General features: G+C 39.7%; 1 protein-coding gene across 1 annotated transcript in view; it reads left to right on the top strand.

Annotated features, from left to right (window-relative positions):
- LOC126100464 (fatty acid synthase-like) overlaps window positions 1-25,340 on the top strand; it is a 443,119-nt gene that overhangs the window by 85,467 nt on the left and 332,312 nt on the right. The window contains exons 6-7 of the mRNA XM_049911071.1: window positions 318-556; window positions 18,234-18,470. Coding sequence (XP_049767028.1) covers window positions 318-556; window positions 18,234-18,470 — 476 coding nt within the window. The remainder of the gene's footprint in view (window positions 1-317; window positions 557-18,233; window positions 18,471-25,340) is intronic.

Here is a 25,340-nt window from a genome sequence, read left to right as displayed (position 1 = left end):
ATTGGATCGATTCATGGATCGCTTCAAAAGATGCACAGTTTTTTCAACTTGGGATTCATATACTGCCTGAAAGATGGGAGAAATTAGTGGCCAGCAGTGGAAAATACTTTCAATGATACATGTGTAACCAATTTGTTACATTAAAGCATCAAATGTTGGGGAAAAAACGGTGGAAGCAAAGTTGTACACCTTGTATACATTTTCCTAACTCTTTATGTTCTCTTATGCCATAACACTGTCAAATCATAACACCTTGTCAGCTCACTTAATTTGCTATTTTTGCTGTTTATTGAAAATGACATATTAATATATTGCAGGTAATGGTTATGTGCGTTCTGAAGCTGTTGGATCAATTCTAATTCAAAAAGCCAAAGATGCTCGCCGTATGTATGGACAGCTAGTACACGTCCAAACCAACTGTGATGGATACAAAACGGAAGGCATCACTTATCCTTCAGGTCTCATGCAGAAATTACTCCTAAGCCGCTTCTACGAGGAGTGTGGTGTTGATGTACAAAGTATTAAATATGTTGAAGCTCATGGAACTGGAACAAAGGTAACACCCAAGAAACAAGGTGAATTAAATATTTATGCACTGAATACTTACTCTTAAAGCACTATTTGACAAACTGATTGATGTATGTTATATATGAGGCAACAAAATGTTGCTTTCTGATTTGTTATAGTTGTCCTTCTTGTAACTTTGGATTCTCAGAGCAATCTGTCAAGTGAATAACTATTTAGAATAGTTTTCTTGAAAAAAGCTTGATTCAATTGAAAGAAACTGTCTTTGCACCAAAACAATGATTCAGTGCCAAAATTTGCATGGGAGCCTCTGTTTATAGTTGTCAGAATAAATATGTAAATTTTTGAAAAAAAAAAAAGATAATAATAATAACATACTGTCAGTGGAGAAGAGTGGCTGATATATAATTCAGTTGATTTTATTTAATATGCATTTACATAACATGAGAACAATCTACATCTACATCTTGAGCTGTTGGGTATTCTGCCAGATGTTTGCATCGTTTTCACAGGGTATATTGACAACGTAACTCATTATCTTCATCATGTCCTACCTGAGACTACTTGCCAAGTGTACCTTCACTTTTCCCCATTCTTTGTTGGTTCCAGTTGTTCTGTCTGTGGTCTGCTGCTGCTAGCAGTGTCCTTAGGCAGTCCCCCTTCAGTCCGGAGCACCTGTCTGCTGGATAGTGTTCATTTTTCTGCCTGGCACAGTTGCAGTTGTTCTGTTTGCAGTCTGCCCCTTCTAGAAATGTTGTGAAAAGTTCCATCTTCAGTCCAGTGCACCTGGTGCTTTATCTGCGTCCAATTGCCAGCAACACTGGCACATCAACATACCCAACAACCAATTACTTAAAGAAACTGCTGTTCCCGTATTCACCACACCCACAACTCCAGGGGACTTCTTACAACGTCTCAAGTTTTGTCATATTGTATTTGTATTCTTGTTCTTGACTGTACCCAAACTTATAACATGCAGTAATGCAAAATACACTCTAGTGGGGTCTCTCTTTGTCTATTTTTATTTATTTATTTATTTAGTCCTTCAAATCCTATATGTATAGAATATATACAAGGATATTGGACATGGTTAGGTATTTACAAGATAAAATACAGTTTGTATTGCAATCCTAAGGACTAGATATTGAAGTAATTTAGCACAGATTCATAAATACAACAAACATTACAGGCAACATACAAAGAAAAATATTAATAATGCATCTTTATTTTTGTTGTTTGGCTTTTATATATTCTGTCAAACTGTAAAAGCAATGATCAATTAAATATGCCTTTACTTCAGCCTTAAAACTACAGAGTTTACCTATTGATTTAATATGTTTAGGTAGATTATTGAAAATCTTTATCCCAGTATGTAGTGTGCCTTTTTGGCACAATGATGTTCTCACCTGTTTCACATGAAGGTCAGATTTTTTCCTTGTATTGTGTGCATGTATATCTTCATTTTTTAATAAGATATCTGGGTGTCTATCGATATATTGTTTGATGAAAACTGATGTTTCATAGATAAAAATGCAAGGAAGAGGAAGAACTGACAGTTTTTTTGTAATCAAATATGAAACTTACAACAACATCATTTTTCAACATAGTCTCCTTGTGTTTCAATGAACTTGGGCCATCATTGTACAAGCTTCCTGATGCCCTCATAAAAGAAGGTTCTCGGTTGAGCTGCGAGCCAGGAATGCACCTCTTCTTTCACTGCTTCATCCAAGGCAAATCGCCACCCCCTTAATGCCTGTTTGAGTGGACCAAACAAGTGATAGTCAGAAGGGGTAAGATTGGGACTATATGGAAGATGATCCAGTGCTTCAAATTTGAGTTTCTGGTGCATTTCAGCAGTGTGGGCAGGAGTATGCAGACGGGCATTTTCATGCAACAACGCAACACCTTTTGACAGCTATCTTCGGCATTTGCCTCAATTGCAGGCTTTAACCTGGCAGTAAGCATCTCACTGTAATGTACATTGTTTATTGTTGTGCCCCTTTCCCCATAATGTTCCAGTATTGGATCTTGTGCATCCTAAAAAACCATAAGCATCAGTTTTCCTGTGGGTGGTTGGGTCTTGAACTTTTTCTTGCATGGCGAATTTGGATGTTTCCATTCCATACACTGCCATTTACTCTCCAGCTCATAATGATGGATCCATGTTTTGTCACCAGTAATGATCGTGTCTAAGAAGTTGTCCCCTTCATTACCATAATGATCCAAATGTTTTTTGCAGATGTCCAAGCGTGTTTGTTTATGCAACTGTGTGAGTTTTTTTGGGACCCATCTCTCACAAAGTTTATGAAACCCAAGTCTGTTGCAGATGATTTCATAGGCAGAACTGTGACTAATTTGCAGATGATGTGTCATTCTGTCTTTAGTTAATCATATGTCTAAGAGAATCATTTCACATGAATGCTCAATGGTTTCTTCAATTGTGGTGGTAAACGGTCATCAGGCTCCATTGTGCGTAACACTTGTGCGACCATTTCTGAATTTTTCAATCCATTTGTAGACATTCTGTTGTGGCAAAACACTGTTTCTGTACTCTATCAAAGGTCATCAGTGAATTTTAACTCCTGATATGCCTTCTGACCACAAAAAAACAGATCACTGAACGTTGCTCTTCTTTGATGCAAATAGACAGTGGAGCAGCCATGATTAACAGCACGGCAGCCATTATAAAACTAACCTAGCAGCTTGAAAATTGTAAAGATATAACAACAAATAAACAAAGCATGCATCATTAATGTAAAACAACAGTACTACCAAAATAAACAAAAATATATCTGAATTGTGGATAATAATTGACTTACCCTCGTATATTGGTAAATCTGGAACAGTTTTTAATTAATTTATTTTTAAATACACTCAGTGGGAAACAATATTAGCATCTGGAAGTAAACAAAAAAGTGAAATGCTACTTTAGGTATTGAGAATTTATACGGTTTTATTTCAGTGATTTCAAAATCAAGTTAAGTGAACAATGAAATTGACAATATGAGCTTACTGCTGGTCCTTTGTCAGTCGAATGTGGTATTCCTTTGTTCCTGGCTACTTATTCAGTTGGGATGAAGGCTGTCACTATTGTAACTGTCTTCTCCCTTGGATGGGGGGCAAGAGGTGGTGGGGGTGGGGGTGGGGGTGGGGGGTGGGGGTGGAGGGGGGTTGCCAACTGTTGTAACTGCTCCTCAACATACTGGATGTTAGCAAAAGAATGGAGTTGATGTCTCAGGTTCTTCACATGTTCTATTAGGAACAGCCTGATTGATCTTGCTGCCCTAGGAAATACTTCAACATCTTGAAGGAATCATCAAGACACATAACATATGTGAATGAGCATTGTCATGTAGAAAGATAGTACGAGGATGTTGTCTCATGAAAAGTAACACACAAAGACAGAGGATATCTGTGAAATACTGCTTTACTGTCAGAGTTAACTGGAATTACTTCCCAGGTATGGCATCATTCCACAGACTACCACCTGTGTTGTATTAATGGTATTGTGCTCATTCAGTAACCAAACTTTTGTGAACCATCAGTCAATAGTGGAGATGACATGGTATGTTGTAATGAGTCCATTACTTGTATCCAGGTGGTTGGTGTAGTTTTTTTTAAATCCATAAGTAGGAAATTCTCCTGTTATACGGTCAGACAATAATTCAGCAATGCTTTGAAAATACATGTATTCTCCCTAACATTCCCATTCAGTCTGACAGTGGGGCACCTTCACACCCAAACTCCCCACATGTCTGCACAATTCAGCCTTCTGGTCACATGCAGGTGGACAATGACACCTCTTTCGAATTCTGTCAAGTGCTGCTAATATTGTTTCATGGAAGCACATGTGATTCTCTTTGGTCCCCCAGAATGATTACCAACCATCTGTTTCACTGCATGCCCATTATATACCTTGTCAGACCTGGGAACTTGGATCATATTGTGACAACGTTAATGTAATCTGCAGGCCATTCTAGCCATTACAACTGATAGCAACTCATAGTCATGTACATGCCTGCAGATGGTATGTACATGTATAGAATTACATATACATTGGTCCATTCATTCCAGAGGCTTAACATTTTTGGCAATTTTCTTTTTGATGCAATCTTGTATATTCATTTTCTCACACCAGTCATCTGTAGTGATCTCTCTACAGCAGTGGTTCCCAACTTTTCTTAGACCTTTATCCCTGAGTGCAGTCAGACATTAGGTAGTACCCCCCACCCTCTGCTGCCCCTCCCCCACATTATCACCAACTTTCAGAACTAACTAAACTATAGAATGAAATACTTTTATTTTTAAAGTGATGAAAGATGAATGAAATTTGGTTTGTGTGTGGGTGTATTAGAATGAATGATGAAGGAATTAGTGGTGCATCACAAGTGCTAACCTCAACTCGTTCTCAGATAAGAAAGCTAACTATTCATAGTGAGGCTTGACACTTATTACAAAACATACTTCGCAAACATTATGCTTCTCCATAGTGACACTTGCTTAACCTGCACACTGTAACCCCATTTAAAAACAAATATGTTCAGATGTGTGCACTATACTTACTGTTTGTAACTCACTTGATTGCTGCATTCCTTACTTCTGAACTGTCAGAATCTGGATGACTTCAGGTTGTTAATGCTTTGTGTCTAACCACTCTGCTAATAATAATAATAATAATAATAATAATAATAATAATAATAACAACACTGTGTACAGCAGATGGTAGCCCTTATAAAGTTACTGCTGTGTCATGTTGTCAATTAATTCATTTATCTGTCTCGAAGTGAATAATGAAGCAATTTCTGGACTGCTCCTGCAGCTTGGAGAAGAAACTTTCTTGAGATATTGAGCATTTGTTACATATATCTCTCACTTTTATCATCAGTGATATACTTGACAAAGCACTATTATTTGTGTAGTGGGTGGACTGCGTGAGGAATCTGTAACCTCCACCACATTAATACCACTCACTGAGAAAAAGTAATTATTGATAACTTATATAATCAATAATTGTGATAACAGTAATGATATTTTGAAAATAATTTAGCTTTGTTACTGAGACAGACTCAAAATGTTTATTTTTATCCCTCAGAAATTTTCAATGCTCTGCTGCTCGCAGTGTGGGCTCAGCAGGCAGAGACTGCGGTCATGAGAGTGTAAAGTATGTTTGTGAGAGTGTTTGTGTGTATGTTGTCTATTTCCAATGCAGCTATTGTTGGCTGAAAACTAGCTATCTCACAGTCTTTTTATTGTGCCCAACAGTGACTCAGCATCTCCACTACATAGTGAGTAGCAACTATCCTATTCATTTATTTATTTATTTATTATTTGTCCCGTGGATCAAATCAGTACAATGGCTTGTACAACTGATATGCGATAAGTCAATGCAAATATACAGTTTACAGGAGTCTAAAATAGTAAACAAGAATACAGAGGAAAGATTATTTTACATTACCTACAAAATTATGTTACTTAAAGTTACAGCTTTACAGAGAATTGTTACATGATGTGACAAAACTGACTTAACAACATTCAGCTTTGATACTTTATCATGCACTAAGACAGTTTTGATTTCAAATATTCCTGGATGGTATAAATGCATTCTTTTATTAAAAGAGATTTCACTGTCTGTTTGAATTTATTTATTTCTTGGATTTCTTGTATAAAAGTTGGAAGATGATTATATAATTTTATTCCCATGCACTTGACACCATCACTGTACAGTTTTGTTGAGTGGGGAAGTATTCTTAGAGAGGTTTTTGATCTTGTGTCATAATCATGGTAGTCCATATTTTTGCTAATTTTGTTGATACTTTTTTTGGTAAAGAATAATAATTCTAGTATGTATTGGCATGGGAGGGGCAAAATATTTAGTTTGTTAAATAATGGTTTACTAGTGTCTCTTTGTTTTTTGAACATAATTGTTCTGACTATCTTCTTTTGCAGTTTGAATATCTTAATTGATTCAGAATTTTGGCCCCAGAAGATGATTCTGTAGTTAAGTACGGAGTGAAAGAGTGCATGGTACATTGTGGTTAGGGTACTTGTGTTAGTGACGTTCCTTATTGATCTAATCATGAAGCATACTTTACTAAGTTTTGTGCTGGTAACGTCAATGTGCCTTTTCCATGTGAGCGTATCAGTAATAGTGACCCCCAAAAATTTTATTTCATTTTCAAGTTTAACATTATTTTTTTCCAGTGATATAGTTGGTAGTAATGGATTTCTGTTTTGGTCAGTGTGAAAGGTTATTTCAATTGTCTTTTCTGCATTAATCAGCAGCCTTTTACTTTGAAGCCATCGACTTATTTGATTTGTGGTTCTATCTATATTAGATTGGAGAATTTGTTCGGGCGCAGATATGAGTATAGAGGTGTCGTCAGCAAATAAAAGGGTTTTTATGTTTGGTAGGCTGTGAGGAAGGTCATTTATGTAAAGTAAGAACAGCAAATGGCCCAGGACGGAGCCTTGGGGAACGCCTTGCTTTATGGTATGTATGGAGGAATGTACAGTGCTAGCTGTACCTGAGAACTTAGTTTCATTTAATTCGACGAACTGCTGTCGATCTTCCAGATAGCTTTTAAACCAGTCATAGGCATTTCCTCTTATTCCATAGGAATGCATCTTTTGCAGAAGTATACTTAACCATGTCGAATGCCTTTGTTAGATCTAGGAAGATACCTATGGCTGGGAGTTTTTTGTCCACAAGCTCCAGTGCATGATCTAGAAATTCTTGTATTGCATCTGTTGTAGCTTTCTTACTTTGGAAGCTGAACTGAGCAGGTGACAGGATATTTTCTTTGTCTAGAAAGGACATGATTCTGGTGGCCATTATATATTCAAATACTTTACTAAAAGTTGAAAGCAGTGCAATGGGTCGATAATTACTGGGATCCTCTTTGCTTCCTTTTTTGTGGACAGGTATAATTTTTGCAATTTTGAGCATACCAGGAAATGTACCTTTCAGGAATGAGAAGTTTATTATGTGAGCTAGGGGTTTACTGATAGAGTTACTGCAATTATGAAGGAGGAAGCATGGGATTTGATCTTGTCCAGCAGATGATTTTTTTTAAATTTTGCTATGAAGTGTCTTTTCTATTTCAATTTCAGATGTAGGCCTTAGAAATAGAGTCTCAGAGCATAAGTTTGGTTCTAGTTGTAAGGGACAGCTATTTTTAAGATGGTTAGCCAGGTTTTCTACTGTTTCTGTAAAGTAGTTATTGAATTCCTCTGCTGTTTCTTTCCCACTGGAGACTAATTTTCCATTTATTTTTAAGCTAATGTCACTTTGTAGCTGTTTTCCTCTATTAGTATTCATATTAATAAGTTGCCACATGCTTTTGCTCTTATTTGATGACAATTTGAGGTAGTTATCATTCTGTAGCTTTTTGGCCGCATTTACTACATTCTTTAATATCTTTTTATATAGAGTAAAGTATGACTTAAATGCTTCACTACTGCCTAGTTTGGATTTGCTCATGTAAAAAAGTTCTCTTTTTCTTTGTGATGATCTAATGATTCCTGGGGTGATCCAGCTGGAGAGTTTTCTATCTTTGGTGATACATTTTGCTTGTAAGGGAAAGTGGCAATTAAAATAATAACAGAAAATATCCAAGAATGCTTCATATTTGCTGTCTACTATTTGAGCCTCATATACATTTTGCCAGTTTTCATTTTGTATATCAAAGAGGAAAGTATGCATGTGGGTTTTATAAGTTTCTCCTCTGTACAGTGATTTTATTGTGTTCGTGACTGTTATTTTGCAACCAGACCTGCATAATTAATGCATTGTGGTCTGAAAATCCTAGTTTGACGGAGGATACAGTACAATTTATATTGCTTGCTACTTGATCCAGACAAGTGGTACTGTGATTTGTTATCCTGGTTGGAGTGTTAACCATTAGGTCTAGGTTGTAGCTGTTCATAAAATTTTTAATGCTTAGATGGCTGGAGTTTTCTGAGAGAAAATCTATATTATAATCACCACATATTAGAACACTATATGATTTTCTTTTACTTAGATTTTCTATTACTGGTGCTAGATTTTTGTAGAAAGTCCCTATGTTACCAGAGGGTGACCTGTAAAGTGCTATTATATAAACATTTAGATCTGTAAGCTCTACACCTGACAGTTCTATATCTTTTTCAATACTATATGAATTGCAAATATCAAGAGGTGTAGCAGTAATGTTGTCTTTTACAAATATGCAACTGCCTCCACCTTTGTAAGATGTTCTTGAGAAGTGACCCACGAGTTTAAAATTTGGTATCACAACACTTTCTATTTCAAAAGACCTCATGAAATGTTCATTAATACATAATATCTGTGTATCTGACAGTTCACTTGCACTTGATAACAAAATTTCTAATTTATTAAGTTTGGTTTTGAGCCCTTGTACATTATGGATGTATACTTTTAGATCAAGAATTTTTTTGTTTAATTTTTTTACACATTGGTGAGGAGGTTCAGACTTTACCTTATTTACTACAATTTGCTGATGGAGTCATTTGCCAGTTTTATGGTGTGTCTTTAACTTGTTTGATGATGCTAAGTTTTTTCTTTTCTCAGAGGGGGATAGAAAAAATCCTCCTTTTTGGGTATATTCCGCCTTGATCTTAGATTTACTCTTACAGGTGTAGCTGCTGCAATCCTCTGTGGATCTTCTGATGTCTCCTCTTTCCTGCTTTCTTCGTTCTTGTTGAATTTGCTTTCCTCATTTTTGCTTGTAAGTCTTTCAGGAAGCTGATAGACTGATCTATTTTGTAATAGTCTTTTTTTAATTATTTCACTGATGTGCTCGCACATAATACTTTTTCCGTCATAATTAAGGTGCATTCCGTGTTTGGTGTGTAGGTTTCGATGTAGTTTACTTACATCCAGTACATCGCACTTTGGGTATTCTGCACACAATTTCTTAATTTTGATGTTAGTTTTCCTGATTTCTTTATTAACACACGATCTGTAAATTAGGTCGTGTCTATGAGGCACAGTGGCTACTATTATGTTCCTAGATTTATTCACTTCTAGAAAGTTCTGTAGCGTTTTAATGCAGGCATCGGCTTCATTTTTAGCTTTGTCATTTGAACCCGCTATACATACAATAAAGTCATTATCCTCTATTGTGTTCATCTGAAGATCAATGTCTACGACATGGTGTGTTCCCGCCCCAGGTTTCACTATGCTAGTCACTGCCGTTTCTCGATTTTTCTCTCGGAGCATGCTTGACAGCTTTCTGCAGTGGCTGTTGGCAAGCAAGAGAATACCATACTTTTCCCTTAATGATAAGTGTTTGTCCTTAACACTGTTTCCAAGTTTACTGTTGGTGTCCAGATTGCAGGTTTTTACAGCGTCACGATAAGTTGTACACTCGTTATGATACATCATATATTTTTTTTTTTTTATAAGAAAGTAACACTTTTAACAGTTTTCGTGATTTGAGACCGAACTTTTTACGACACTGCTATCCACTTGGATGATTTATCACGTGTATCTTGTTTCACTTCACACGAATTTTCCACTGTTTGTACTTCGCCGATTTCTTTCTTCAGTCCAGCTATTTCCCTTTTTAAATTATTGACTATGAATTGTAGGCTTGAAATTCGTTCGTTTAGGGTTGTAATTTCAACTTTACAATTTTCACAGGTTTTCTTTTTAACTACATAACTATAACTATTTCTCGTGTTAAAATTATCGACTTCCACACTCGTGGCCATCTTGGAACTTAGATCTACTTTTCTCATGTGGTCATTCCATCATAATTGTTACTTAAAAATATAATGTATTTCAAGAACCTTCCAGAAATGATGAATACTAAATAACAATGTCTGGTGGTCAAGTTTAAACTGGTGGGCATATCACACCAGCCAGCGACACTAACCACTATGCCTTACAGCATGCACAACTGCTTGCGGCATTGCTCCCTTTTCTGGAGAAACAGTGACTTGTTGTTTCAAAAGTTCTCATTGGAGCCAACTAAAGCATTCTGCATCTAGATCTTCTCACTTTTCCTCTATGTGGGATTGCTGACAGATCCTTGCATTCTGGTCATGCTGTTACATCCTCTTCACTTTTGATGAGCATCGAAGGTAGCATCATCCATTGAGGCTTCGTGATCATCTAGTGACAGACTGTAGCAGGGCTTCATACAGAGGGCATGGATGACATCTCTGCTCTTTTGTCGTCTTGATGAAGGGTCATAATCCTTGACTTTGTGTGATTTCCAAAAAGCAGTGAAGAACACAATATGGCCCAAAATAGTGATTTAGTGGCTTTTCCAGTAGTGCCACTTTCTGCGCAGGCATAAGAATCCATACCACTTTCCCAGACTGTATCTCACTGGCCAGTGATTGGCATTGTATTACTCTTGGTCTCACTCCTGGCCTTCCAGAGTCCATATGTGAGCCACATGCCTTTCTTCTTCAGCGCTGATGATTAGGTGTTTCATGTAATCATCCTGAACATTGTTCAGCTGATACAGGTATTGTGTATCCATTGTCATTTCAGCATTAGAAATGTGAAGCAAAAAGAATGGTGTGAATCCTGTAGTGTCTCACTTCACAGCATTGTATGTGAATGTGCTTCCAGTCTTTCTGTTTGACATCAATGTATATTGAGAGCACATCTGCCAACATCTTATTAAAACTTTCTGTGCATCCATTTGTCTGTGTATCATAAGCAGTTGTCACCCTGTGAGTGATGTCATGTTGTGAAATTACCTCTGTCACTAGTCTTGACTGGAAAACATTTTCACCATCAGAGATCATTACTTTGGATGCTCTTTGCTTCAAAGTGATATCTTCTATGAGGGACTCTGTAAATTTCAGAGCTTCGGCTATCAACACAGCTTTAGTGACACTATAGCAGATGAAGTAATAAGTGCAGACTATTACCTTCAATTCCAGTTTGTTGACTTCAGGACCGTCCGCAATAGATCAATTCTGATTCAGTGGATTGATGCTATTCCAGGTGGAATTAATACTAGATGTTCTGGATTGATTGTGGTATGTACTTCAGTCATTGGCATTCCTTACATTGGTTCAAATAGTGTCTAATTCATGGGAAGAACCTGCCCAGTGATATCTGCATCTGATTCTGTCTAAAGTTGTCACAAATCTGAGGTGACAAGATGCCAGAGCACCATGGAAATACACTCCTGGAAATTGAAATAAGAACACCGTGAATTCATTGTCCCAGGAAGGGGAAACTTTATTGACACATTCCTGGGGTCAGATACATCACATGATCACACTGACAGAACCACAGGCACATAGACACAGGCAACAGAGCATGCACAATGTCGGCACTAGTACAGTGTATATCCACCTTTCGCAGCAATGCAGGCTGCTATTCTCCCATGGAGACGATCGTAGAGATGCTGGATGTAGTCCTGTTGGAACGGCTTGCCATCCCATTTCCACCTGGCGCCTCAGTTGGACCAGCGTTCGTGCTGGACGTGCAGACCGCGTGAGACGACGCTTCATCCAGTCCCAAACATGCTTAATGGGGGACAGATCCGGAGATCTTGCTGGCCAGGGTAGTTGACTTACACCTTCTAGAGCACGTTGGGTGGCACGGGATACATGCAGACGTGCATTGTCCTGTTGGAACAGCAAGTTCCCTTGCCGGTCTAGGAATGGTAGAACGATGGGTTCGATGACGGTTTGGATGTACCGTGCACTATTCAGTGTCCCCTCGACGATCACCAGTGGTGTACGGCCAGTGTAGGAGATCGCTCCCCACACCATGATGCCGGGTGTTGGCCCTGTGTGCCTCGGTCGTATGCAATCCTGATTGTGGCGCTCACCTGCACGGCGCCAAACACGCATACGACCATCATTGGCACCAAGGCAGAAGCGACTCTCATCGCTGAAGACGACACATCTCCATTCGTCCCTCCATTCACGCCTGTCGCGACACCACTGGAGGCGGGCTGCACGATGTTGGGGCGTGAGCGGAAGACGGCCTAACGGTGTGCGGGACCGTAGCCCAGCTTCATGGAGACGGTTGCGAATGGTCCTCGCCGATACCCCAGGAGCAACAGTGTCCCTAATTTGCTGGGAAGTGGTGGTGTGGTCCCCTACGGCACTGCGTAGGATCCTATGGTCTTGGCGTGCATCCGTGCATCGCTGTGGTCCGGTCCCAGGTCGATGGGCACATGCACCTTCCGCCGACCACTGGCGACAACATCGATGTACTGTGGAGACCTCATGCCCCACGTGTTGAGCAATTCGGCAGTACGTCCACCCGGCCTCCCGCATGCCCACTATACGCCCTCGCTCAAAGTCCGTCAACTGCACATACGGTTCACGTCCACGCTGTCACGGCATGCTACCAGTGTTAAAGACTGCGATGGAGCTCTGTATGCCACGGCAAACTGGCTGACACTGACGGCGGCGGTGCACAAATGCTGCGCAGCTAGCGCCATTCGACGGCCAACACCGCGGTTCCTGGTGTGTCCGCTGTGCCATGCATGTGATCATTGCTTGTACAGCCCTCTCCCAGTGTCCGGAGCAAGTATGGTGGGTCTGACACACCGGTGTCAATGTGTTCTTTTTTCCATTTCCAGGAGTGTACTTTAGGATAGCTGGCCATAGATGAGATGGAATGCACCCATTTCTGCATCATTGGACCATAGTTCCACTTAGCAGTGCTCTGTTTATTAATTGGAATTCTCCTCTGGTTAGGTCCTCTTCATTCAAGGCTTTTATGGTTTTCAGCAGTGCTAGATATTCCCTCTGTTCAGTAGCTATGTCATTTAATGCAGTGATGACTGTGATATCATCCAATTATTGTGTTTTGCCAAAGGATTCCTTGAAAGGCAGTTAGCATCTTTGTGTTTGAATCTAGTTTTCTATACCACTGCGATGTCATACTCCTTAAGCCTCACTACCCATATCTCCAGTCTAACCAACAGATTCTTCAGGCTAGTCAGCCAGCATAGAGAACAGTGAATGGTTTACAAAATAAATACGTACAGGACTTTTTGATGGCCTGAAAATCTGCAAGGTACTCTTACTTGGTTATAGAATAGTTTATCTCAGAATCGGAGAGTACTCTGCGAGCATAAGATAACACTTTTTCAGCACCTTCTTGAATTTGAACTAGAACTGCACCTATCCCCTAATCACTAGCATCATTGTGAAGTTCTGCCCCAACATTCTCATCATACAGTGCTAGTACTGAGAAAGAAGTCAGTGCCTCCTTAAGGACAAGGAAAGAGCTTTCTTGCATCTTGTTCCAGGAAAAATTGGCAGCTCCCTGCATTACCTCTTGCAAGGGATGTGTCTTGGAACAGAACTTCTCTAAGAATTCCTAATAGCATGGGCACATTCCACAAAAATTTTTCACATCACAAGTGTGCTGAATAACCAAAAAATCTGTAACTGTTGTTATTTTCCTCTGTATTGGGGTTCATTTCATTACCATTAGTTATGTGCCAGAAGTATTCATTTCTTGGGTGGCAAAAAGGCCCTTTATCAGATTTAGGTGGAGGCTTGCAGTCTAATACACTTCAAGGCAGTTGTCAGGCATTTTACATGTTCTTGGCAACTTATGTGGATAAATATTAATGCTACTTATTCAAAAGTTCTGCACCAATGCTCCATGATGCACATGCAGTCAGTGTTTGCACCATTCATTGCTTTCTCAAGTTCTAGTGATTTATTTCTAAGGCACTGAATGTTTAGACTTAAAATCTGCAGGTGACTAGGGTGAGAACTGGTTACAGTTTTATTTAGGTTTTGTGCTGCCATATTGGTTCCTGTATCTTGGTGAGATACCAAAAATCCTTGAGAAGGTCAGCTTTCCCGCACCTCTCGGGATGTACCTGTACATTGGGCTGTGGTGAGTTGCTTGTTGCTGCAGTTGGTGCTGCTGCTGATGTACTTAATAATGCCATTTCTGTTGTTGTTGTTGTTGATGGTGATGCTATTTCTGACACTTCAAATGTTGGTTCTGCCACTATTGCTGTGTTTTATTGGTTTTTCTTGTTTTTATTTAAAATAATATTTGGATGATGAGGAACTGTAGCTCTCTTGTCATTGAAATCACAGTCCACTGTTCTTTCTGTTAATTGTCTTTTTTCACATGCTTTGCTGGTGCTGATGATGGTTCTAATGTTTTACCTGTTTTTTAAGTGTTTTCGTTATGGAGTCTGGCGATGGCGATGAAATTATCATTTTGGTTTTGAACTTATTTTGGTGCTTTATTATTTCCTTGGTTATCAGGTTTGCAAGGTATTCATTTCCCAAACCATTCAAGTGAAGTCCATGTTGTGTGTGGAATCTATGTCCAATATTGCTTATATCAACACATTTCACATTTTCAAAATGTCTGCAGCTTTTTGCAAACTGATTGTTGGCACTTTTTATTTCCATATTAACACATAACCATTGTACAAGATTATAGCGATGCAGAATATTCACCATTACTACATTTGTTGTGAGTGAGATTTCTCAGAAACTAAGATTGTGCTTTGCACTCGCTGTTTCATTTTTGTAGACAATGTTTGCGACTCCCTGAAGTACAGAAAGTCTCTATTGTGCAGATTTTTTACCTCTGCAAATGCAGTCATTTTTTTAATTTCTCAAAGTGGGGCTCTCTGTTTCACTATACCACAGAAATATGTTTTAGTTGTTTCTTTTACCTTACTCGCAAGTCCATGACCATGGCTGTCTGAAAGCAGAAGCAGTTTGCTGTTATTGAAGTTCACAATGTGGGAATCATATTGTTTTACCAAAAACTTCGGCACAATTTTTGCTTGGCACATTTACATTGACCTCATTCACACGTGTTTGTGTCAATAAATTTTCTTCTCCTACCTTACTCACAGTGCCTTTTTGCTTTTCCCATCATTCATGCAAACTGTATGTTGTATTTTCACCATTGGCAGTTGAAAATACTTGAAATGTGTTTTCGTGCACGAAGCTTGTGTAGCTTTCACAGGTTTTCTGATTTTGCATGTTGGTCTTGCTGTTAATGCGCTTCACATTAGACCACTTTTCAGTAACGGATGATCTGTCTTGCTGTTATGCATTCATTCAGTTTTGTAATTTCATCCTTATAATTTTCACACGATTTCTTTTTCACGGCAAAATTTACGTTTCTCTGGAAGGACACTTACTTAACTTTTACTCTATTTGCCATCTTGCAACACTATATCCCAATCTATATTATTTGCTCTGAACTCTGGAGACAGAAACTTTGCCCTCCAAAATATGCTCACATCCTGACATCATCCTGAACTAAAGCTTCATTAACAACATACACTCACCCTCCTCTTTGTTTTCATTATTACTTATTTCTTTTTTGGTAGGTTGGAATTTAAATAGTTGCAACACTGCTGTGGAGACACTATCCAATGGAATCTGCCATTGTCACTGATAGCACACATTGTTGGTATATGTACCTTACCTCCGAGCAAATGGACTCACCTGTCCCACATCGCTAGTGGTGCACAATAGAGGGACACAGTCACTTGTGAGCAAGCGGTCTAACATAACAATGTCAAGGTTTTTGAAACAGGAACAACATATTTGGATCAAGATTGAATGTGCCAGGGGCTGTACAGCATGACAGTGTCATTGAGGTCTTCAAGATGCATGTAGGGAATTGGCATTGCCATACAAAACAGTGGCACATTGGGTAAAAGCCTTCAACGAAGGTTGGAAAACTGTGGCAGACATGCATCGAGCAGGTCATCCTACCATCTCTGAAGAAGACGTGTGTGCTGTTGCTGCATTAGTGGACAGTAATTGGCACCATACGATTCATGAGCTTACCCACAAAACAGGATTAGCACATAAAACTGTGCTTCACATCCTCAAGGAATGCCTGGGCATGCGAAAAATTGTATCATGATGGGTTCCATATGACTTGATGGAAATGCAGAAATGGATGCATTACAACGCTGATCAGATGCTCTTGGAGCACTATGAGCATGAAGGAAAGGTTTTCTTACTCCGTATCGTAACACTGGATGAGACGTTGGGGCTGGCCGTGGTGGCCAAGGGGTTAAAGGCGCTACAGTCTGGAACCGAGCGACCGCTACAGTCGCAGGTTCGAATCCTGCCTCGGGCATGGATGTATGTGATGTCCTTAGGTTAGTTAGGTTTAATTAGTTCTAAGTTCTAGGCGACTGATGACCTTAGAAGTTAAGTCGCATAGTGCTCAGAGCCATTTGAACCATTTTGAGACGTTGGGCCACGTCATATTAGCCAAAACTGAAATGCCTATCCAATGAATGGTGTCATTATGGGTCGCCGGGAAAGTCAAAAGTCCATCAGAGCTCAGTATGATGAAAGTTATGGTGATTATGGTGTAAGACTGTGATGGTGTTATCCTAACGCATTACGTTCCTCAATGATGGACCATCAGTGCACAGTATTACTGTTCATTTTTGGAGCATCATCCATGACCAGCTTTGTGAAAGAAGCAGCAACACTTTCTGCACAACCCACCCATCATTTGACATGAGAATGCGCAGGAGAATACAGCACAAGCTGTGGCTGCTCTGTTTGGTCAGTGGTACTGGGAAGTACTGTATCATTCACTATACTCCCCAAACTTACGTCCTTGTGACTTTGATTTGATTCCAAAGATGAAGGAACCACTTTGTGGCATTCGCTTCAGAACTGTTCCAGAGATTCGACAGGCAGCAGATCGCTCCATTCGCACCAACAGGCTCTGCTAACGGTATACTATGCCTTCCACATCACTAGCAATGGGTTCTACATGATGCTGATGACTACTTTGAAGAACAGTAACAGGTGCAAACATGTAACTCTTTTGTATTGATTGTGAATAAATAGTTAACACTATTTAAGTTCCAACCATCATATTTATTAAACTCTACTAACATAGATTCCCCACCACCACCACCTCTCTCCATTCATTACTATTTGTTACTTTTTGTTTATTGCCTCTTATTACTCTCATTCTCATTTTTTTATTACTTCCTGTTCATTCTCCTCCCCTTCCCCCTCTCTCCCAGTCTTTGGTTTTTTCCATATATCCTTTTCCTCCTAATTCTTATTTACACTAATCATTTAATTTCTCTTCTTCTTAAACAACCTGTACTTCTCACTCTGTCCTTGTCATCTCTGAACTAAAGTTGGCACAGTGTTTACAGAGGTGCTGTCTATGACCTCCCACCCTTTCTGACGTCTTCCTCTTCATCTTCGTCTCCCCTCATCCTCATAACAGATGACTCTCTTTCATCCTGGGATCAGAGTTACCTAGCCTTCCTTTCTAAACTTCGACAGGCTACCCTATCCTACCTGAGGAAGGAACAAACAATTCCAAAAGGCAGGACCTCTGCCCTTTGAACGTAGTTACTGGCCACCTGTCCTGCCTAATAATTTTATTGTTTTCCCTTCTTTAGATTGTTCCTAATGTAAAGTTGCATAAGTTGCTGGATGATGTACTATTCCTACATTTTGCATTATATCAGAATGAATGAAAACTTTCCATACATGCTAGAAAGACTTAATTGCTCCAGACATTGGGAATCAATTCTAAAGATATCTCTGAAGGAGGTTTTTCTGACAGGAAAATGCTGATTATCACAACTAACATGACCAGCCAACAAGAGGATGAGGTACTCCATGCAGAGAGGAACATAAACAAGTCCCATCAGATTTAATGTGAACACTCTGGGTTTAAAAGAAAGTAAAGTTCTCTGATATTTGTTTTTCTTTGTCTATTTCAGGCAGGTGATCCAGAAGAAATAGGAGCAATAGACAATGTATTTTGTTCTGGAAAGACAAGTGACTGCCCACTACTAATAGGATCTGTGAAGTCAAATCTTGGACATTCAGAACCAGTTTCTGGATTTGTTTCCATTGCCAAGGTTATCCTCAGTATAGAATCAGGAATAATACCAGCAAATGCACATTTTAAAAAACCACGTACAGGGGTAGCAGCACTGGAAGAAGGTAGAGTAAAGGTGAGTATCATTAGAAAAATTATTCCAAAACAGTTTATAGTGAAATGTCTCTTTATAGAATCATTTTACATTAGCAAAATTTTACATGTTTAGAATTACTGAGCTGTGATCATTAGTTTATTCACATGGTCATAATTACTTTTAGGACAGTAAAAAAAAATAACTGATATTGCTGATGACTAAAAAAGACACAGTAAGCCTTATGAAGAGGGAGGGACATCTCTGTTAACTCTTAACCAGTACAATACTGCTCTTGAATCCATGACTAGTTCATTTGCAGCGTTTGCTGTTTCTAGAAATGCAGGATTCTAAATACATATTGCCTTTCACTGTATGCTCATTTTCAGGCATTATATTTTATTAGAGGTGAGTTTTGGGCACCAAGTACTTGCAACTGTTGCATCTTGCATAGGTTATATATATATATATATATATATATATATATATATATATATATATATATATATATATATATACACACACAAACATACACAAAAAATTCAAGCTTTCGCAACAAACAGTTGCTTCATCAGGAAAGAGGGAAGGAGAGGGTTGAAAGCTTGAATTTTTTGTGTATGTTTGTGTGTCTATCGACCTGGCAGTGCTTATGTTTGGTAAGTCTCATCATCTTTGTTTTTAGATATATTTTTCCCACGTAGAATGTTTCCCTCTATATATATATATATATATATATATATATATATATATATATACACACACTTCATAATACAGGTGTTGTGGCTCGCCGATCTTTCAAAGTGCCGCCACGCAGTTACGCGCGTCCTCTACATGCGGCACTGTCTGCCAGCCATGCAGCAGCAGCGCCACCTAAGCGGCCAGCCAGCCAGCGGCCGCTAGACTCGAACTCAGTTATGATTTGACTGTTAAAATGTACATGCATCTTACTCTGTTTACTTGATCTGTGACTTTCATGTATTGCGTCCTCCTTAAAATATATATGTTCAACTTGAAGTTATTGCAATTGGTGACGAGGTAGTGATTTTTCTTTTTCATCGTTGACCCACATGTGGTCTCATAGAACAGCAAACGCTTCTCACAAATGCGATTCATGATTTCGTCGCGGCATCAAATGCAGTGCGTCTCTCGTCGTTGTCTCTACCTACATTTCCTCCTTATGATGAGACGCCGGAAGACTGGTCTGATTACGAAAAACGTCTTTGACAGCACTTCTTGGCATTTCATGTCGCGGATGAACAAACGTGTAAGTCTCTGTTCCTATCATGGATTTCACCTCAAATGTATCGGTTATTGTTGCAATTGGCTCCTTTGAAAGATCCTGCGTCTTTGTCCTTTGCTGAAATGTACTCACTTCTGTCTGTCTATTTTCAAAAGCAAATGCATGTGGTAGCCTCTCGTGTTGCCTTTTATCATTGTCAAAAACAACTGAATCAATCCTATCACCCTTGGGCTGCTGAACTTCATGGCCTCAGTAGAAAGTGTAAATTTGTTACTGAAGTTCACAAAGAATCTTACGCTGATTCCATGGTATGGGATGCTATTATCCGATCAAAGAAATTAGGCAATGTGCCCTACAGTTGTCAAATCCAACTCTAGATGAAGTCCTATCCATAGCTCAGTCTTTTGAAATTTCTCACGCCGCTGGAGCACAAATAGAGGCATGGGGCGACGTCGGGGAAATACATCCTGTGTGGGATGTTGATGAAGAGTGTGGCGCATCCCCACTGGCAGCAGTACGCTCCAAGGCACAGGAGCTGCCAGCGCCCCTGCTCTCTTTCAGCAATTCTTGGAACAATTACTGCTCCCTGTCCCTCGGTGTATAAATTACCAGGACGACATTGTTGTCACTGGCTGCACCACTGATGAGCATCTTCAAAATCTCCGCACACTTTTTCATGTCTTACAGATTGCTGGTCTTAAGTGTAATCTTCAGAAATCAACATTTTTTCAGGCATCTATCATGTACTTGGGGTTTCAACTCTCTCAGGATAGTATTCGTCCGCTTCAGCAAATTGTCGCTGCGATCAATGCTCTTCCTCGCCCTACATCTGTTAAGGAACTGCATGCCTTCTTGGGGAAAATAGCATACTATCACAAGTTTTTACCATCTGCTGCTTCGGTGGGTCAGCCGTTGCATTGCCTGTTGCATAAAAACGTGCCTTTTTACTGGTCCGTGTCACGCGATGCGGCTTTCCAGAAATTGAAGACCATGCTGAAACAGGCCCCGTCCCTGGCTACTTATTGACCTGGCCAACATCTTGTTCTTGCCACAGATGCCTTTCAATATGGGGTTGGTGCAGTCCTTGCGCACTGTTTTTCTGATGGTTCTGAACAACCCATTGCTTATGCCTCCACACTCACGGATGCCCAACAAAAGTATTCTCAAACTGAAAAAGAATCTTTGGCCATTATTTATGCTCTTCATAAGTTTGGTGTTTTTCTCTATGGATCAAAATTTCATTTTGTTATGGATCACAAACCACTTGTTTCCTTGTTTCATCCATCAAAGTCACTTCCCGACAAGGCTGCACACCGCCTCCAGCGTTGGGCGTTTACTTGTCTCATTTCAATTATGAGATTCATTTCTGGCCGACGCCTCAACATGCAAATGCTGATGCACTTCGCCTTCCCATGGGTCCTGATCTGGCATTCGATATGGATGAACATTTGTGTTTCCACCTGGATGTTGCCGAACAACAGGTTGTGGACGGGTTCCCCATCACCGGGGACCAGCTGGCGGCTGCTACGGGTTCTGACCCTACCCTCTCCTGGGTTTTACGCTGTATTCAGAAGGGTTGGCCAGATCGTCCATCTGCTAAGATTTCTGATCCATCGCAGAACTAGTACACTTTGCATTACCGCCTCACGGCTAGGGATGGTGTTATCCTCCTTTCCACCGTAAATCCTACGCCGCGTGTTGTGGTACCTGCATCTTTGCATGGTTCGGTCTTGCGCCTCCTTCACCAAGGGCACTGGGATGTCTCTCGCACAAAATCTCTGGCGCGCCAACATGTGTACTGGCCCGGCATCGACTCTGAAATCACACACATGGTCGCTGCCTGCGGCCCTTGTGAGTCACAGGCTGCTGCCCCGAAGTCATCTTTGTCATCGTTGCCTTTGCCTGAGAAGCCCTGGGAGAGTATTCATACTGACTTCATGGGACTTTTTTAGGTACTTATTGGCTTCTCGTAATTGACGCCTACTCTAACTTTCCTTTCATTGTCCGTTGCACGTCACCTACCACCGCAGCAACCACCAATGCTCTAGCTCGCATTTTCTATTTGGAAGGCCTTCCCTCTACTCTTTTTTACTGATAATGGTCCACAATTTGCTCTTCCAATTTTGCGGATTTTTGTGCTCATCATGGCGTCATGCATGTCAGAACCCCTCTGTTCCATCCACAGTCAAATGGTGAGGCTGAACGACTGGTCCCCACATTTAAGGCTCAGATGAGGAAACTCCTGACTTCTTCTGCTGCTGATGACGCGCTTCTCCAATTTCTGGCTTCTTACCGTTTCACCCCCATGGATGACCACAGCCTGGCTGAGCTCTTACATGGCCGACAGCTCCGCACGCTACTTCATCTTCTGTGGCCTTCCACCTCACTGCCGCGGGTGCCTTCGCTTGGCCGGTTCAACGCCGACGACCTTATATGGGTACGGGGATATCGCAGGTGGCCAAAATGGAATCCTGGCCGCATCTTACGACACCGTGGCCAACGCCTGTACGAAATCCAGGCGGACACGGGTGTTGCAGTGCGTCATTCAGACCAGCTTCGGCCTCGTGTGCCAGCAACACCTGTTCCAGATGCCGCTACACCACCTTCGGCTCTACCTGATGCTCGGGATATTGGAATCTCTCATTACCCACAACGCAGTCCTCTCACCATCTTATCGGTGCCAGTACAAGAACTGACACCACCAGGAGACATGCCCATGCACTAACCAGATGACCATCATCTGTCAGAGCAACTCTACTCGCCTCCTTCTCCTACGGACACGGACACATTGCCCATGTCTCCTGTTATAACAACCGGACTTGCTGCAATGGGCAGATTGGTGCACGGGGCCCCAGCAGATTCGACCCCCATGTCTCCTGTCATCTTGACCTATTATCATCGAGGACACTTCAGTCTGTACGGGAAGCCTCCTCCTCGAGACTTTACGGCCAGTCAAACAACACCTATGGACGTTGGCAATCTACAGGCCACCTCCATGAAGGCCTGTGCAAAAACTTCAAATGGGGGAAAAGTGTTGTGACTTGCCAATCTTTCAAAGTGCTGCCGCACAGTTACATGCGTTCTCTACATGCGGCGCTGTCTGCAAGCCGTGCAGCAGCAGTGCCACCTAAGCGGCCAGCCAGCCAGCGGCTGCTAGACTCGGACTCAGTTATGATTTGACTGTTAAAGTGTACACACATCTTACTCTGTTTACTTGATCTGTGACTTTCATGTGTTGCATCTTCCTTGAAATATATTGGTTCAACTTGAAGTTACTACAACTGGAATAATCTGAAAATTTAAAGAAATGAAATGATGAAATTCAAAGATTTTAATTTCTTATTCAGTTTCAGAAAGAAAATCCCTCAGTCTCAAACAAAAGTTCTATCAGTTTTGTACAATATTTTAGATGTAGAGAAATAACACACAGAATCACTCCAGTAGTTTTGAGATAAATTAACAGAGGAGTTTTGAACTCAAGGTGAATATGGAGGGTCACATTCCATGTTTATCGTATCAGGCACATTATCATCAGAATTGAGATTGTTCACTTTTTCGGTTGGGTAGTGCTGATTGACTTTAATAGTAATAGTTGCAATCTCAAAAAATAGTAGTTTATAAACTCAAACCACACTCAAAAATAAGTAATTTGGTTAGTCGTGATTTTATGAACAAAGTTATACATTCCAAATTCTTCTAAGAAAACACACTAAAATAAATTAAGCTGTAGCAAAGTAAGGTAATTAAAAAGTTACATAAAAGAACTTAAAGAATAAATTGCATTATCTGTCTGTGAGGCACAGTAGTGTGATTTCAGGAAAAGCAGTCGGTGAGGCAGATGAATATTTGCTCTTCCCTAGAATGGAAGAAAGTTTTCTTGTGTAAATCAGCTTGATGAGGTCTGTGACCTCCGCTCCACTATGACAAAAACACCAAATAAGACACTCATAGATGGCTAGAAACTGTAAAATGGTTTTCAGTGTCTCTAGTGGTACAAATATAAACCTTATCCGTCTGTCAGACAGGTGTTACATTCTAAATGTTAATATTTGTCCTTGAAACTTTGTAAGTAGTCTTTCACAGGATTGTTAGCATCTCTTTTCAAGCACCTGCCATGTCAGGTATTTCAATTTATGGAAATAAGATTTACTGTATTTGCATTTGATGAAATTTGTTCCTCAGAATCAAAGATGTTCTCATGGATAAGGTATGTTTCATAAACTTCCACTTCCTGGAAAACAATAGAGAGACATGTATTTATTAATTTTTTCTATATCAATAAGATGTTAACGGATGTTATTAAATCTTGTAGTAATATATCAATAAGATGTATGAGACAAGTATTTATTATTTAATAGAAGAAAAATGAGTAGCAGCCATGTTTTGTGAAGCTAGCATACCATATTTGTTGACATTTGTATTTATGTTTCTGTACTACAAAAATATGTGTGCAAGTGATACACCACTTTAAATATCTCTTCAAAATACATCATCTAGTATGGTTTTTTTGTATTTATGTGTCATAAATTTGCGACGTCTGCGGGGAAACATGTTATTTGTTATTTTTAGTAGTTCATTTAGTACACTAAACAGGTAATTACAACAAAGAAGTTGCTTCTTTCACCTATTAATGCATGTTTTGCAGCACTAAAAAATTATTTACGACTATTTCATTAAAATTTGTCTGACTTGGTAGTTCTCTTTGGAGCTCATGTTCCAAATTTTTGCCTAATAAATTGTGTACAGATTTTGTATTGCGCTGCTTTCAGATTCACAGTATGCGGCAATTATTTTCAAGAAAATAAAACTCAGGTGCAATGCTTTCACAAAAGAAACTTGCTAGTAATGGTAATGAGGCATTTTTCGTAAATCTATTTCCTCTAATCATTTGAGAAAGTCTCACTAGACAGTGACATTTATGTTACTCTATTCCAGAACACTCTAGTGAGACATTGTTCCTATGGTGGATAGAATTGTCAATGCCAGAAACAAAAACCTTATCTAAACACTACCAAAATATTAATACAATTTGCTGATTAATGATGCATCAAAGCATAATAGAGATATAGAGAAACAGGGATTAAATAGTGAAGTGTCTGCCGTTCTTTTCATTCCCTTTTGATGTGAGCAGTAGAACACGAAACTTACATTGATGTTGGTTGGACACCATTAGGCTCTGTTATTTGAGCCTTCAGCAGGCTAATAACAGATGAACCCTTCAGAAGCTATGCCACTTAGAGCTTAGAGGCTCTTCAAGGAGCAGCCTTAGGAGTAGCCAATATCTGTTCGCAAAACTTCACTTGAAATTGAAAGTTCTAAAATGTTGACTGTTATTATTCATGTGAGAAATATTCAAAATGCATCCTGATAATTTCCGTGTGTTGTTGAGAGCCATTAATTATGAGCCACATCTGCTCCATTGGAGATAACATACTGCACAGTCCTCGCCAAGAAATCATTGCCGTCACAAATTTTGTTTGATATTCCATATTATAATACTTATGTTAATTAACTTAAATATTCTGCTGTTACAATGAAGTAGCATGAGTTATTTAAAAGTTGCTTAATTTAAATAGGCTACTCTTTTTAAGTACTGAAGATATAAAGTTGTTGATTCAATCATTTGTTTATCCATTGTGTCCCGTAGATCCCATCAGGAAGAAAATCCTTCA

This window comes from Schistocerca cancellata, chromosome 9 (genome assembly GCF_023864275.1).
Source record: "Schistocerca cancellata isolate TAMUIC-IGC-003103 chromosome 9, iqSchCanc2.1, whole genome shotgun sequence".
Classification (NCBI taxonomy): domain Eukaryota; kingdom Metazoa; phylum Arthropoda; class Insecta; order Orthoptera; family Acrididae; genus Schistocerca; species Schistocerca cancellata.
This window is presented reverse-complemented; position numbering and strand designations above follow the sequence as displayed.